The sequence below is a fragment of the Astatotilapia calliptera genome, chromosome 22 (assembly GCF_964374335.1).
Source record: "Astatotilapia calliptera chromosome 22, fAstCal68.1, whole genome shotgun sequence".
NCBI lineage: Eukaryota > Metazoa > Chordata > Actinopteri > Cichliformes > Cichlidae > Astatotilapia > Astatotilapia calliptera.
In genome coordinates this window covers 26219347-26235501 of record NC_137442.1, presented here as the reverse complement: position 1 = coordinate 26235501, position 16155 = coordinate 26219347, and the positions used below count along the sequence as shown (strand labels likewise).

The 16155-nt window shown below is 41.9% G+C and overlaps 1 protein-coding gene across 2 annotated transcripts in view; it reads right to left on the bottom strand.

The window, feature by feature from the left end:
• Positions 1-3293: 3293 nt before the first annotated feature.
• Positions 3294-16155, bottom strand: part of npr1a (natriuretic peptide receptor 1a) — a 33782-nt gene continuing 20920 nt past the window's right edge. For both annotated transcript variants that reach the window (XM_080296637.1, XM_026155706.2), the window contains 17 exons: positions 14770-14864; positions 13287-13422; positions 11850-11934; positions 11021-11141; positions 10377-10451; positions 10214-10291; positions 9807-9911; positions 8178-8249; positions 7857-8016; positions 7619-7774; positions 5765-5933; positions 5270-5416; positions 5062-5185; positions 4642-4710; positions 4383-4557; positions 4170-4268; positions 3294-3685 (listed from right to left, as the gene is read on the bottom strand). In XM_080296637.1, the coding sequence (XP_080152763.1) occupies positions 3540-3685; positions 4170-4268; positions 4383-4557; positions 4642-4710; positions 5062-5185; positions 5270-5416; positions 5765-5933; positions 7619-7774; positions 7857-8016; positions 8178-8249; positions 9807-9911; positions 10214-10291; positions 10377-10451; positions 11021-11141; positions 11850-11934; positions 13287-13422; positions 14770-14864 (2012 nt within the window). In that variant the 3' untranslated portion in view covers positions 3294-3539. The remainder of the gene's footprint in view (positions 3686-4169; positions 4269-4382; positions 4558-4641; positions 4711-5061; positions 5186-5269; positions 5417-5764; positions 5934-7618; positions 7775-7856; positions 8017-8177; positions 8250-9806; positions 9912-10213; positions 10292-10376; positions 10452-11020; positions 11142-11849; positions 11935-13286; positions 13423-14769; positions 14865-16155) is intronic.

Here is a 16155-nt window from a genome sequence, read left to right as displayed (position 1 = left end):
AAACTCAAAAAGAGGAATTTGAAATGGAATGTTTAAAAGATGGTAGTGAGACCTCCTGTGATGGAAGGTTTGGAGACATTGGCACTGACAAAAAGACAGCCAAACAAATGAGCTGCATGGATGACATTAATTCCTAAATGTCTCAAAACCTTTTAGAACCAGGCAGAGAAAAGATAGAAATAGTTGTTGTTGGTCCAAAAAGTCAGAGACAGAAAATTTGTTCATATTTATCATGCATTGTTGTCTGTTGGTACAACTGAGGAGGATAGTGGTATAGGAGGAAATGGAGATGATGATTCACTGTGGAGACCAGCAAAGAGAACAGTGGGAAGAAGAATAATCCAGATTTTTAACCACATTTGACTACTCTGCAGTGGGCTATTTTGGAACTAACATAACGGACGTCCGCACTGCTGGCTCAGTGCGGACGTCCATTTCCTCATATCTATTAGTTTTATTATGGACAAAACAGGACAATATAAAGTAAAGTAAAAACAAAAATCAATCTGCACACTCTAGGAGAAAGAACTGGACCACCTGCACATTCCACTTCCAGGGTCTACTTAGCCATGAAGCTCCTGGTGCCGTTTTTGAGCATATGTTAATAACAGAGGAGATTTGGAGCACTGCAGAGTCGGCAGAGTGTTGGTGACTTAAACTTGGTCACTTAAACCTCACCACCCAGTGACCAACTATGTAACTTTACATGGTCTGACACTTCATGGCTGAGTTGCTGTGGTTCCTAAATGCTTCCATTTTGTAATAACAGCACTTACAGCTGATCCCAGAACATCTAGGAAGGAAGAAAGTGTATAAACTGATTTGTTACAACAGTGGTCGATTTCAAAATACTTTAGGTTTAGAAAAACTGCTGGATTGTCTAAAGTGGACTGTATTGTTTTCATAGACAAATTCATGTTAATTGATGTGGACTTGAATACATGTTACTGACATGAAAAATGATAGAACTATCTGTGTTAAGAGGTATACTCTAAAACACTTCTTCAGTAGGGAATCAGAGAAGAGAAACACACAGAACTTCTTGCTAGCAAGGGCAGCCTCCCGAACTGAGACTCGCGCTGAGAAACTGCCCCGGTCTTTATTTATACTTCAGTGGGTGCTTGTGTGTGTGTGTGTGTGTGTGGTGTCAGAGTGTGACCCCATAAATGACTTCCCGAAACCTGCTGGCCTCGAAGTCCAGCAGTTCATCAAACCAAAAGGCACTTAGACTAAGACAGATATAGCTACGTTAATCCTACCGTAAAACAATAAGACAAGGTACGACCTCTCCCATACTCCTAGGATGTGGGGGTGAACGCCAGAACACCCTGGAATGTTACAGACCTCCTAGGATGAGACATTCTTTCAATATGCCACCAATTATATACTTCTAAACACAAATGATTACATGCAGTATTCTACCATATGCAAACTTATATCATTAAAAGATTAGAATAGAATAGAATAGAATAGAATAGAATTCAACTTTATTGTCACTGCACATGCACAGGTACAGGGCAACGAAATGCAGTTTGCAGCCATCCAGAAGTGCTTTAGTGATATAGATATATTACAATATGTATTAGCAATAATATAGATATGTAAGTATATTACAGAAATGGGTCTATTATGATATGTTATAATGTACACGGTATGAAGTATGTTGTGAATATTCTATAACTATAGGTATGTACAGGCTGTAGTGAGTACAAGCTATGTACAGGATATGAACAGGATATAAATATGAAAAACTATACAGAATATGAAATAAATAACTTTACAGAATCTGAGATATACAGTTATACAGAAATGGGAACTATGCAAGTTGTAAACAGTTGTAAATTATACTGACTACTAAATACAATTTTCCGTTGACAATCTGAGTAGCTGCTTTCCTTTAAAAGTCATGTTGAGAAACTAATGAAGACATTGAAACCTGAGGCTCTCTTTTAGAAATCTCTGTTTAATTGGTAGGTTTCTCATTTTACCTCTAGTGATGCACAGTGGTGGGTGGATCCGTATGTGTTTGCCAACTCCTGCATTTATTTATTGTCTTGCATATTTATCACACTTATATGTTTAGATCATTAAACACATTATTATATTAGACAAAGATAACCTAAGTAAATACAAAATAAAGTTAATAACTGATGATTTCATTTAGAAAGGGAAAAAATATTTCACTGTCTGACAAAGTGAAAGGCTAAAAGATCTCAAAAAACAAGTCATCATGCCACAATCAGGCACATGCCACAAACAGCTGAGAAACAAAGTCACTGACATCTATGAATCTGGAAAGGTTTACAGAGCCATATCTAAGGCTTTATAACTCGAGTGAAAAACGGTGAGAGCCATTATCCAGCTTGGAACAGTGGAAACCTTCACAGGAGTGCCTGGCTTACCAAATTTACTCCAAGAGTGGATTGACAACTCATCCAAGAGGTCACAGAAGAACCCCTAACAACACCTAAAAAACTGCAGCCTTCAGTTGTCTTGTTAAGGTCAGAGTTCATGATTCAACAATCTGTCACATCTGACATCAAACTAGCATCATAGTAACTTTAACATATGGTGGTGTGATGGTCTGGGACTGCTTTGCTGCTTCAGGATGTGGACTACATGCTGTAATTGATAAAATCATGAATTCTGTAAATACAGAAAGAAAAAAAGTGCTTGCATGTATGTGTGTGAGATGTAGTATAAAGAACTTTGAGTGCTCAATTTGAGTAGAAAAGGGCTATATTAAAAACCAGTCCTTCTACCAAGTATCGAGCAAAACACCATCTTTCACAACAGCAGCTTAAAGTTACAATTCACCCTTATGGCTTGTTATATTTCACACGAGTGACCATTCATAACCACTGGCAATGGCAGCAAACCTAGAAGCTGTAGTACTGAGAAATATTTTTGTGCTGAAATCACAGTGAACATAAAGTTTTGACACGGTACAATTAAATCCTGAAAAACTGAAATAAATCACACATTTTTAGGGATTTTGCAACCTGAGTAACCCTCATCATTCAGGCCACTCACACATGGACTCTATTCTCAGACCAAGTCCTTTGCACTCTGTCCAAGCACTCGATCCTCTAATGTGTGCCTTTGTTTTGTTTTGTATATATCCCTCTCGATAATATATATTTCTCCTGTTTGTTATTTATTCCTGCTGTCTACTATTTATATTTAATCTGGCACAGTTGGTGTGGAGAACCCATAATTTCATTGTACATGTGCAATGACAATAAAAGACTATTCTATGAACTTAAAACATGCAAAAAAAAAATCACCTGATGTGGCAAATATGACAATGGATTTATTGACAATAAAGGCACACAGGTAGCAAACACAGTTTATTGTTGTATTTACACATTTTCTTCCTCGTGATTAATTTATCTTACAGTAAAACATTTGCCTATCTTTGTTTTTCTCTACAGTCTTTGGTGAAAGTTCACTTAGTCTTTTATCTGTCATCTTAAACAATGTTCTGTCCAATTAGATGGGAAGATGAGGAGGCGGGTTCTTGATGTCCTCCTGATCTTTTAGTTAGTGGCGTTCTCTCCCACCAACCAGTACGTCCTCATGCGTCCTTTCCCTTTCACTTCAATCTCTCCTCTGAGCTGCAGCTGGAAACAGCTGAACTCCTGCAGAACCTGACGAGTCGCCTCCGACACGTGAATCTTCAGAGCTGCAAAGACACAACAACGCATTACGTCACACCTGGCCGAGCAGGGGATAAAGTGCTCAAGTACAACCACAGCATGACAAATATGTAAGGTCCCAAAACCTGCAGTTCCTCTAATGTTCACCAAAGGCTCCAACAGCAAATCAGTCAGCATAGACACCCATGTTAAAACTTTAGCAGAAATAAACATGTTTACAGCCTGACACACAAACTGGTTTGGCCTGTGTAAATAATTTCTCCCTTCATAACAACTGTAAGAGGGGAGGCTGAAAGTCACCTCTGGCTTTATAAAAATAAAATAGGCAGCAGGTGCAACAAACCAGTATGTGGCTACATCCATCTTTTAGATTCACTTTATTCCTAGAACATACACTAAATGATGTTTTTGTCTTTCGCCATCAGAGTTGATTAGACTAAAGAACCAATCAAGTTAGACCTGTCCTGGTGGACACAGACATGTGATTACTTAGCAGGAAGCAGGCCCTACCCTCCCCAGTTGACTCCATGCGTGACGCTGTATTGACCGTGTCTCCGAACAGACAGTACCTCGGCATCTTCAACCCAACCACGCCAGCACATACCGGACCTGGTGACACACACACCAACACTAAGTCTGCACTGTTCTTTTACTGTAGTGTAATGATAGTAGTGATAGTAATGCCGTGTATTGTAGTATTTCTGGCTGCAGTGTATGTAGTACCGCTATGGATGCCAATGCGGAGCCGTAGCTGCTGATTGGGTCGGTGTCGGATCTGGAAGCTCTTGACAGCTTCCAGCAGGGCGAGGGACATGCGGGCGACCTCTCGACCGTGAAGTTTACCGTTCCTGGCAGGTAGTCCTGAGACCACCATGTAGGCATCACCGATTGTTTCTACCTGAAAGGTGAAGATGTACACGGTAAACTGATCTGACTCACAGGTGGGATGTAGCTTAGATTAGCTCAGTTTAGCAAATTGTACCTTGTATACATCAAAGTTGTCTATAATGGCATCAAAACAGGTGTACAAGTCGTTTAATAACGTCACAACCTGCAGGAGGAAAACGCAGACACAGAAGGTGAGTGAGATTTCACACCAAAACAATCAGAAATGTACTGCAATAATAGCTCAAACCAGCAGATGGCAGCCTTATGTTTGCACGTTGTGATCTGAATGTATAGATCAGGCGTCTCCAACTCCAGTCCTCACGAGCTACTGTCCTGCAGCTTCTTCAGCATGCCATCAATTTTGGCAAAGGCCTGGTCACAAGCCACTCATTTGATTTAGGTGTGTTGGAACAAGGATGCATCTAAAAGCTGCAGGACAGTACCTCTCTCCAGGACCTGAGTTGGAGAACCCTCATGTGGATGGTTTCCCTGTAGCTTCCTCCGGGTTAACAACCTGCAGTGGCGTGCTCTCTGCAGACAGAGTGGTGAAGCCAACGATGTCGCTGAAGTAGATGGTGACAGAGTCAAACGCTTCAGCCTGAACTGTCTCTCCTCGTTTTAACTGCTCTGCTACAGAACTGACACATAAATAGGATGTTATAGTACTGCAGTATCCAGTATTTAGTGTAGTATTCAGGGCAGTAGTACTGAAGTATAGTTACTGTGGGAGTATCTGGTACAGCAGGGCCTCCGCCTTCCTCTTTTCCTCATGATAGGCCTGCGTTCGCTCCTCCACCAGCTCCTCCAGGTTATTAGCATACTGCTCCATCCGGGAGAGCAGATTGTCCAGGATGTTAGAGCCATATCCTCTGAAGAGACACATGATTGGACAGAGACAGACAGGGTGACAGGTGTTTGGCTTTCTGTTTTGTGAGTGACCGTTTTTCTACATATTTCTCTCATTTCTCAGCCTCTATTTTAGTGAAAGAACAACATGAATATTTATATTTCAATATATCTTTACTGGCTGATTTTACAGAGTTACCGGGGACGCTCTCTGCCAGCTCTGTTTAGTGTCCAAACAGAGAGCTGAATAAAAGCTTTGTACAGCTGAGAGCATACTCTGAGATGTTTTGCATGTCTCCTGCTTCAGCATTAATCAGAGCATCATAAAAACCTGTCTCAGAATAAATGTGGGTCCGTCGCCTCTCCCTCACCTGTGCTGCTTCCTGAGCAGGATCTTGATGGTGTTGAAGTCGGGACGCTCGCTCGGCTCTTCACTCCAGCAGCGCTGCATCAGGACACCGAGCTCCTCACTGTGACTGTGGAAGCAGAGGGAGGGGCGGAGGGGTGGGGTGCCACCATGAATCACTGCCTGCACAATCTCTGTTGGAGGGAAGGAGGGGGGGGGGGCATTGGTTGCAAAAGCACACACGTTCAGCAGTAAGAGGTAAGTAGAAACACAAACACTTAAAAACGCTGATGCTCTAATTCTAGAAGACTCAATCCTGTGAATCCTCCTTTGTCTGATCATTTCTTAACATATACATTTACAATAATGGATTACACAGCATTAATACATTATTGGATGTATTATTGGGAATACATTTAATTACAGCAGATGTCTTTCTAAAAGGGTTGTAACTAAGTTTAAGGATATAATTCCTCCACTGTTATCTTCTTCAATACCATGTGCCAACAGAGTGCAGAGTAGCTACGTGAACTCTACCCCCACAATGGTCGATTATCTTTGAACTTGAAGATGTAAAATTATTACATTTGACAGCTGTGGCTGTCAAATGTGAGGGGGACATCCATCCATCACCATACACAAACCTCATGTCATTGAAGTAAGTCTGAAAGAAATCAGCTGATAAACAAATCTACAGAAGCTCCAAACACAGGCTCAGATCTCTTTCATCCTCACGAGGCTGGTTCAGGGTGCTCAGAAAGTCCTGGATGGATTTCCATGAAACAGGATGAACTTTTGGAGTCAATCCTAATGTGGATCCAGGACATTTTGGAGTGATAATTTACCATTGTGAGATAGGTAGGCCTGAGTGCACAAGCAGTGTTCACCTGGAAGTGCTGAAGTATCAAAACAAAGAAATGGTCTGTCTGCTAATTAGACTGGTTCTTATACTTGAGTATGCAAAGCACTTTATACAATATACCCTATTCCCACCTGCTTTCAAACATTCACACTCCGATAAAAACATCACAGAGCAACTCGGGGGGTTGTATCTTGCTCAAGGGCAAGTTGTCACGCAGATCAAGCAGTTAGGGATCAAATCACCAATGTTCCAGTTAGCAGATGACCTGCTCTACAGCCACTCCAAAAGTGAGCACAAGTAAGAAACTGATGTTTTTAGAAGTTCAGCTGTCAGAACAGAGCTCAGGTGAAGCTGAAAAACGGGGGGGGGGGATCAGAAGTGTATTTCATTAGCAGCAACAGGAGGGAATATAGCAGTTAAAATGATTATGACCACCTGACTCCAGACAAAAACTTTAATTTTTGTTTCCACACGTTGAAGTGAAATAACACAACTCTTCTGTCCTTCAGTTGTTCTTACAGTGAAAAAACTGCTAATTGGTTTGGGACTTGAGAGAGGTCATTGCCGATGGCACCAATTTAGAGATGATAACTCCATTAGGATTGTAGTTGAACTCGAGCAGAAATATCCATGTGAGTAAAGAAACTGGCTGTGGTGCCTGAAGCTGATGCTATTATGAGGTTGCTGCTCGATTCATGCCTCAAATTAAAGTGGAAGATGCTGTAAAACGGTTTTTGGTGCTGTGACATCGCTACAAAAGAAAGCTGCCAAGCATCTAAAAATGGAGCTTTGTCTATCACCTTCTCCCTTATATATTAGAAGCTCAGCATGCGGACAATTGGTGTGAATGTCAAGTCTCGTTTATTTGTCCTACAGCAGCGACTCAGGTCAGACACACATTAATCTATTGACCTATTATTGTAGGGTCTTTATCTTACAATATAAAGCACCTTGAGGTGACTGCTGTATAAATAAGGTTGAACTGAATTAATTTAACCCTGAGAAACACACATTCACCTTTAGGGGAGAGAGAGTGTGAGTCGAGGTAGAAAACTCCTCTGAGCAGAGCCACTTCCTGCAGGATCACTCCAAAACTGTACACATCCCCCTTTTGTGTCCCACAGTTCGGAGGACAATCTATCCTCACCAGCTCTGGAGCTGTCCACAGCTTCCCTGCCAAGTGATCAATAACTGATATCAGTGAAAACAACATCCTCATAGACAGTCTTTAATGAGCGTCAGCTTCAATACATACGTGCATAGTAAGCATGTGTGTCCTCGGGGCAGTTTCTGGTCCTAAGACTCTGCAGGCCATAGTCAGTGATTTTCAGGACAAAGCGGCTGTCCACCACACAGTTGGACGATTTAAGGTTACCATGGGAGATGATGACGCTGTTGTGGAGAAATGCCATTCCCTGGAGGCAAACAGACAGACAGCTCATTCAGGTGAAAAGTCTGAAGCTCTCTAGAATCGAAACATGAGTCCAACATTGATGTCAGAGACCTCGTTCATACTTTTTCATTTACATGTGTTTTCTGTAACCCCACCCCCCAAGCCAAAGAGACAAGTTTTTACCTTGACAATGTCATTAATGAGAGAGTATCTGAACATCCAGTCCAGTGTGATGCTGTCACTCTCCATCAGGTCCTGAGGGACAGACACACACGCATGTTGGCCATTCAGTCCAAGTGAGGTCCTCAGCAGAGATGGGCAGTAACGCGTTACTGTAATCCGATTACTTTTTTCAAGTAACGAGTAAAGTAAGGGATTACTATTGCAAAAACGGTAATGAGATTACCGAGCACCGAGTGCGCAACGACGTAATGGGAAACTCACAGAGAAACTCGCGGATTCTTCAACTGACCACGGCACACCTGCACCAGGGTAAACCTCTGCCTGCCCTACTCCTGCTTTACAGGTGAAAATAGAGCAACAGGACCGCTGAGTCTTTGACTTTATTTATTTTCTGCTCTGCTTTACTTGCATCTATTTGAAAGAGTGAGTGTAAACACACACAAAAAATATTTTATGTGCTGGAATGTGCAGAAAATAGGTTTAAATATTAAACAAATTTCTTCCAGTCAGAGAATGGTGCATATAATTAAATTTTTGCTTGATGCATAAAGTTAAAAGATTAAAACTAATAAAACAAGTTTTAAAAAGAGACTTTTCCATTTGATTACATTTTGTATGATGGATTATGCAGAAAAAGTAGAATTGGGCTGAAAGATCTATCACTTTATCACCTATTCAGGTTGTAAATCGTGTTTTTAAAAAGTAACTAAGTAACTAAGTAATTAATTACTTTTGAAAATAAGTAATCAGTAAAGTAACTGGATTACTTTTTTGGGGAAGTAATCAGTAATTAGTTACTGATTACTCTTTTCAAGTAACTTGACCAACACTGGTCCTCAGTGACAGACACTGAGGACACTTCTGCTCTGCGAGGACATTTCTGTGCATGGTTAAAATTGTGTACTGAATACTGAATCACTCAGCAGAGTAATGGTGTCTTTGCTTGTGACTATCTGTAAGCAGCAGCTTCAGCTGATATTTGATATTCATTCTTCCTCCCCACACTAAAAGCATCATCCTCATCTCAGAGCACAAACTCAAAATAACTCAAACCGCCTGAGTTGCTCTGTGTTAGGATGACAGCCCTGACATCCAGCGGTCATCTGACAACAACCCAAACCCCCACACGGCCCACATCAACCTTTGCATGTTGCTAGGTTACTGTGCTGGGAGGTTGCTATGCTACAGTGCTGACAGATAACTGTAGCTGAGAGGAGAGAGAACATCTGAAACACAAAAAACATCTCATATGAAAAAATGTAAGGAATGAACGAGCAGAGGATGGCTGCAGTGCTACCTCCTGACTGTAGAAACCACTGCATCATTTTGATATCTTAATGCCTAACCAGCTTTCAACTGCTCCCGTATTAACACGAGCTCCACACAGCAGCCATCTCCATGTTTGATGTCAGAGTTTGCATCCAAAGAGCTGTCGCGATCTAACCAAAGTAAACTGAGGATGTGGACAAGGTGTGCAGTTATATTATTTGGAAATATTGTTCTGACTTTTTGCAATATTTCTAATCTGTATAAAGTAAAACTGGACCAGGGTTTTGACATGCAAGCTGAAAGTGTCGATGAAAAATAATGCACAGATTTCTAGCAAAACATTAGCTGGGTGTGACGTACCTGAAGGCTGCCTCTTGGACAGTACTCTGTGATGATGCACATGTTCGGCGGGTCAATACAGGCGCCAATGAAGCGGGTCAGGTGTTCATTTTGGACATCTCGCATCTACAAAAACACAGAGGCTGCTACTTTAAATCCTATCATGCTCTACAAACAAAATGGGTAGATTGGTAGGTTGAGATCATTTAGGAGGTTAGATCGGATAGGTGTATACACACACACACACACACACACACATATATATATATATGCATGCAGGTAGGTAAGGTTTTCAGTCTATAGCAAGTCGCTAGGCTATTATTTCATTTGCTACAAATACAAAAGCTCAACATCCTGCAAGAAGACCTATAAGCTAGGTCAGTCAGGTACAGTGTTAGCTGGTAGGTTAGTGGGCAGATAGTTCTTACATGCTTCAGTTCAAACAGAACCTTCCGGGTCAGTTCGATGCGTTTCTTGTTGATGTATTTGATAGCTGCCAAGTTTCCCTGCAGGAGACACAGTGAACCAGATTACCACTTGACACCATCTTGTTAGAGGAACATGTGATGGGACTGTCAGCATCTGTCAGACCTTGTAGTATCCGGTTTTAGTGTAGATCTGAAAGTTTCCCTCCATGGTCATCAGAGAACCATAGTTGGATCCTTTCTGCAGACACAAGCACAAACAATCGAGACACTCGGCTTTTTTTCAATGAAGAGTGTAGGTCCTGGATAACATGCAGCACTACCATACGGAGGAAACTTTTTTCCTCATGTTTTGCATGGGTGGTCCAGCCCAGTAGTTACTAATTAATAGAGTAATCAGCATCACAGTGAATAATTATATAATATATAACATAATATATATTATATAAAGAAAAGAAAACCAGGTTTATGGTTTGAAGGAGACTTCAATTATCTTTTTTTTGCACAACTCTACTATACAATGAAGAATTTAGGAAAATGATTTAATTCAATGTGAACAAATCAGTCAGTCAGCTGATCCAGGCCCAGAGAGCTTCCGGTGTAGCCGGGAATTCCAGAAAGGGAAAAATAGAAATCCAGTTGAAGGCTTCCTGTTCCATCTGTTAGTCATTGTTTACAAATGCAAACACATTTCAGACTATAAACTGAAACTGGAAAATTTCAGGAAGTAAAGACAGGCACTGTATTAGGTATAATATGTTTCCAGTGAGTACGGATGATTTATTTATAGTATAATAACAGCTGTGTTACCAGAGACATGGTGAGCCTGCTGCACGCTCTCCTCAGGACTTTATCCAGGTTGCTCATCTGGACGTCATCCCAGGAAACTCTCCACAGCTGAGCTGCAAGCTCGCTCTCCAGCTTCAGCTTCCTGTTCAGCAGACAGGAAGAGAGTGTGTATATGTGCATATGTGCGAGTGTGTGTGTTGAAATTTGAGGGGAAGGAAAATGGAGAGAAAGCTGATGGAAAGGATAAACAGGCTGAATGAGTTACACAGAGATCTGGTGGGGCGGCTGTGGCTCTGGTGTTAGAACCACTGGAGCACTGGCGTGTGAGCGTGTGTGAAAGTATTAGGTATGGATAAAAGCATTGGATGAATGTCTGCGATTGGGCGGATGAAATTTGTAGTAGAAAGTGCTTTGAGTGTGCTTTGAGGATCTCAGTCAGAGATGCTTGGCTTTACACTAGCGTTTGTTCCAGTTAGGATTATGCTCTATAAGTGGAAAAGCAGCCAGACCAGAGCAAGGGAATGACTTCAGCTTATGAACTGATGATAACAAACCTCCGTAACAGTAGAGTCTCACCTGCCTGTATGGAGTCAGTTTTTGAATTTGAGTGCATGAGTGAGCTTCTTGTCAGTTTTATGCTTTGTTCATTTTCACTTTCAATGACTCAAAATCAAATCGGGGTTTTCTTTGTTGAAGTCAGATGAGGATTTCTCCTTCGAGCCATCCTTTCTTTCTGGGCCTGATGTGCAGCATGAGTGTAATGATTTAAACTGAGATCTGCCGGGGTCGCAATGGGGTCATACGTCCAGTTTTCATACTCAGTACAGAGATACAAACATGTTTGGCTCACCTGTAGATGAAGATGGTGACAGTAACGATGATGACAAAGACAAAGCAGATCACCATTGCAACCATCTGATGCATAGCAACTGTACCTAAAAGATGAGACAGGAAGAAAATCCATTACTGTTTGCAGGAGTGAGGACCAGTTTGAGCTCTTTTGCTCTGGGTGAAGCGGTTTTCAGTCCATGGGGCTTAACATGTGTTATAAGCAAAGATGGGCAGTAAGGCATACTTTTTTAAAGTAACAAGTAAAGTAAGGGATTACTATTGCAAAAAAGTAATTAGATTACTCTTACTTCTTTCCCATAAGCATGCTGCATTACTAAACAGTGATTTTGTTTGTGAGAGTGTCTCATGACAATGACGTACAAGTGTGTGACGTCTGTGGCAGCCACAGACGTGTGTAGATCAACAATGGATAATATGGAGTGTGGGAGAGAGTATGTGCAGCGTTTAAAGCTTGGAAGTACTGACATTACTTTGAGTTTGATTCTATAAAAAGTGACCAAAACATTAGTGTCTGCTGTACACTCTGCGTGGGAATAAAACTTCCTTCTACAGTGAAAAATTACATTTCAAAATTTCAGCAAGCACCTAGCACGCTGCCATGGGAACGTAAAATTCACAGAGAAACCCCCCGGATCCCCCCACTGACATGACCGCTGTGGCACCAGGCAAACCTCCACCGGCCCTGCTTCTGCTAATCAGCTGAAAATAGAATTAGTGCTGCTGAATCTTAGATTTCATTTATTTTTTGCTGTGTTTTACTTGCATCTGTTTGAAAGAGCAAGTGTAATATGCTGGAATACGCAGAAAACAGGTTTAACTGTTAAACAAATTTCTTCAAGTCAAAGACTGTTCCATATAATTTCATTTTAAACTTTATGCACATTGCATCAAGCAAAAGATAAATACTAATAAAAACAAGTTTCAAAAAGAGACTTTTTCATTTGATTCAATTGTATATGATGGATTATGCAGAAAAAAATGCTGATGTTTAGGCTTCAAAATGTGACGTTTTTGTGACGTAGCCTGTGATCTGCAGTTTAGCAATGTCACAATACCAGAAATGTAGGTACGAATCATTAAAATTATATGATTATCAATAGGAAAAAAAATTATCATCCCATGTACTTAAAGATAAACTACTTTAATAAATCAATGGCATCCTGGCAGCAAGCTGTTTCTTTAAAGTGTTAACTATATTTTTTGACAGCACAGAGGCTGAAATGACTGAGTATACTGTTAGTGTTACTTTAAAGTTAGTTCCATTAAGTTACCTTAAGGATGTATAACGTTAGCCATTGCAAAGACCCTTTTGAACATATCAAACTTCACTATAAGCACTATATACAAATGCACTATATAAGAACCAGTCCATGCATTGGTTCTCGTGACATCCTTTGTGCAGTTTGGTCTGTAGTCTGTAGTTGTGCATTCGTACTTGTGAGACATGCTGGGTTGTTGTTCTTGAAGCCACACTTGGGGATGTCTGGTGGCGGAGAACCTTTGGGCCAGTGGAAGTTTAGACCATTTTGCAGGATGAGCTGCTTTATGCTGCTGTTATACACACACACCACCTGGGAACATACACACACCACAACTGGTTTCTTCACTTTGTTCAAAGCCTGCAATCTCACTTACTCCCTAACAGTATCGAATAGGGCAGGAGTGGCCAACTCCAGGCCTCGAGGGCTGGTGTCTTGCAGGTTTCAGATGTGTCCTTGATCCAACACAGCTGATTTAAATGGCTAAATTACCTCCTCAACATTTCTTGAAGTTCTCCAGAGGCCTGGTAATGAACTAATCATTTGATTCAGTTGTGATGACCCAGAGTGATATCTAAAACCTGCAGGACACTGGCTCTCGAGGCCTGGAGTTGGCCACCCCTGGAATAGGGTTTATTGGTGTGTCAGGGCCCTGGGTTGGGGACGCAGGGTTTAGAATTTGAACTCTGGTTTGGGGTTAAAGGATGTTCTAAGTTTAATTCTCTGGTGCTGCTACACCAGGCTTGGAGAGTTTTCCTGCCTTGGAGCCAGTGACATCTGGAGTAATTACACTCACCTGCTGCTGATCAGCCTCGTCAAGTGAGTACTACTAACTGGGCGACAGTCAGCACAGGATCGTTGTACAATCAGTTCTCCTGCTAGTGAGGTGAAAGTGTTTCTGTTGGCCAGTTGTTTGGAATATACTTACAGCAGTGTCTCTTGTTTCCAGGTGGATTGAGGAAATGGGTGGAGGGTGCTGGGCACAAGTGTACATAGACACCGAAGAGGGAGCTGGGAACTGACACACGAAGAGAACACGCACTGGGGATTATTGGCACTTTTATTTTTATTTTATTTTATTCTTTGTAGGGCTGTCCTGATTGACACGCCTCTACAATGTTGCGTGGAGATCAGGGGCAGTACCCCTGGACTGGCAGACCGGGGTGGTGGTCCCCATCTTTAAGAAGGGGGACCGGAGGGTGTGTTCCAACTACAGGGGGATCACACTCCTCAGCCTCCCTGGGAAAGTCTACGCCAGGGTGCTGGAAAAGAGAGTCCGCTAGTCGAACCTCGGATACAGGAGGAACAATGCGGTTTTCGTCCTGGTCGCGGAACACTGGACCAGCTCTTTATCCTCTCGAGGATACTTGAGGGTGCATGGGAGTTTGCCCAACCAGTCTACATGTGTTTTGTGGACTTGGAGAAGGCATTCGACCGTGTTCCTCGGGGTGTCCTGTGGGAGCTGTTGGGGGAGTATAGGGTGTCTGGCCCGTTACTACGGGCCATTCGATCCTTATACAACCATTGCAAGAGCTTGGTTCGCTCATCGGGGTCTCCCCTGACACACTGAACTTTACTCCAGTCGGTTTTACGGTAGCTCTGCAGCCTTTATCGTACCTCTAAGGTGTTACATGACAATGATGACATCAATAGTCTTACCTGGAATTCTCCAGACTCAACATCGGTCATGTCCCACACAGCGAAGTCCATCTCTCTGTCCCCGAACTCGTCCATCTCCACAGGGCCCATCACGCCTGCAGAGACGCCACAGAGCAGATGTTATCTGTTTGTGATCTTGGAGAACACTAACTCTTTTCTCTGTTATTTCTGAGTGTTTGCTTTGCAGCGATGGGGAAATATTTTCCCTCAGCTCGGGCACAGTTTGAACTGACGTGAGGTCACGTTAATCTTTTTTTACCATGTTCTGAGAAATGTTTACTTTCACAATCAAATTTATTTATTTGACATATTTTATTGGCACCCTGAATGATGGAAGTCTTTATCTCGCATACCCAAAAGGTCAAAGATCTAGCTTAGACAAACACAAATGTGAACTGAAGCCTGACGGGTTGGTGATGTAATTCTCACATTTCTGCTCCAACATGGAAAAATACTGCGACCACTCTGCAGTCTTCTCAGATCCCTTGACAAACACCAACAACAATAAAAAAAAAAAGGTGGAATGATCACTGACAGAGCGGCTTGTTTACAGGAATAATTCTCCACACTGATTTTGGCTCCTCAGTCAGTCAAACATCTGTCGCTTTTTATTATGCCTGTAGTAATATGTATAAATGCACACAATTGTGTGGAAATCAATCTGCACATTGAAGCATGGCCTCCTCGGGCTCGTGGCTAGTGAAGCAGCTTGTGGCTAGTGAAGTCTCTGAGCCAATTAAACTGCATACAGCTCAACAGCCTGCAGGATTTAAACTCGGGTTCACCTTCAATTTAAGGAATCAGTGAAACAGGAGCTTGTTTTCTTCCTGACCATTATCAGGAATGGAGACACTGTGTCACAGCAAACAACAGCAATATACAAGCTCGAGGGGGGAGGGACCTCAAAGAATCAGCCGACCGACCAACCTTTATCAAATAAAAGCTGTCAGATTTTCTGGTTTTACAGTGGTATGGTCATGGTTACTGCAGCCTGCCCCACCCCACTGTTCTGTATGGACATGGAGGGACAAATGAGGGTTTTTAAGCTGAAATGGTTCCTCATTTAAAGCCCTGTGGTTCTCCACCCTGTTTGTAATACCACCAAGCAGAGAGAAGAGATTATTGTAAATAAAATGTCATTGTCAACTTTTTTTTTCTTTTACTCAACAGTTTTGTAATAACTGAATATTTTCTGATTAGCTAGAAACAACAATGCTTCTAGTGAAGCACAACAAAGTTAAACACAGTGAAGCTAGACTCCAGCACAGCCTCATTTAATGAGTAACTGAGACACAACAAATGTCCATCAGAATTCCCTCATACTCGCTGCATTTTGGCAAAGCTCAGTTACCTGAGACTGTCCTTTAGTGGCCGCGTTATGGTGAA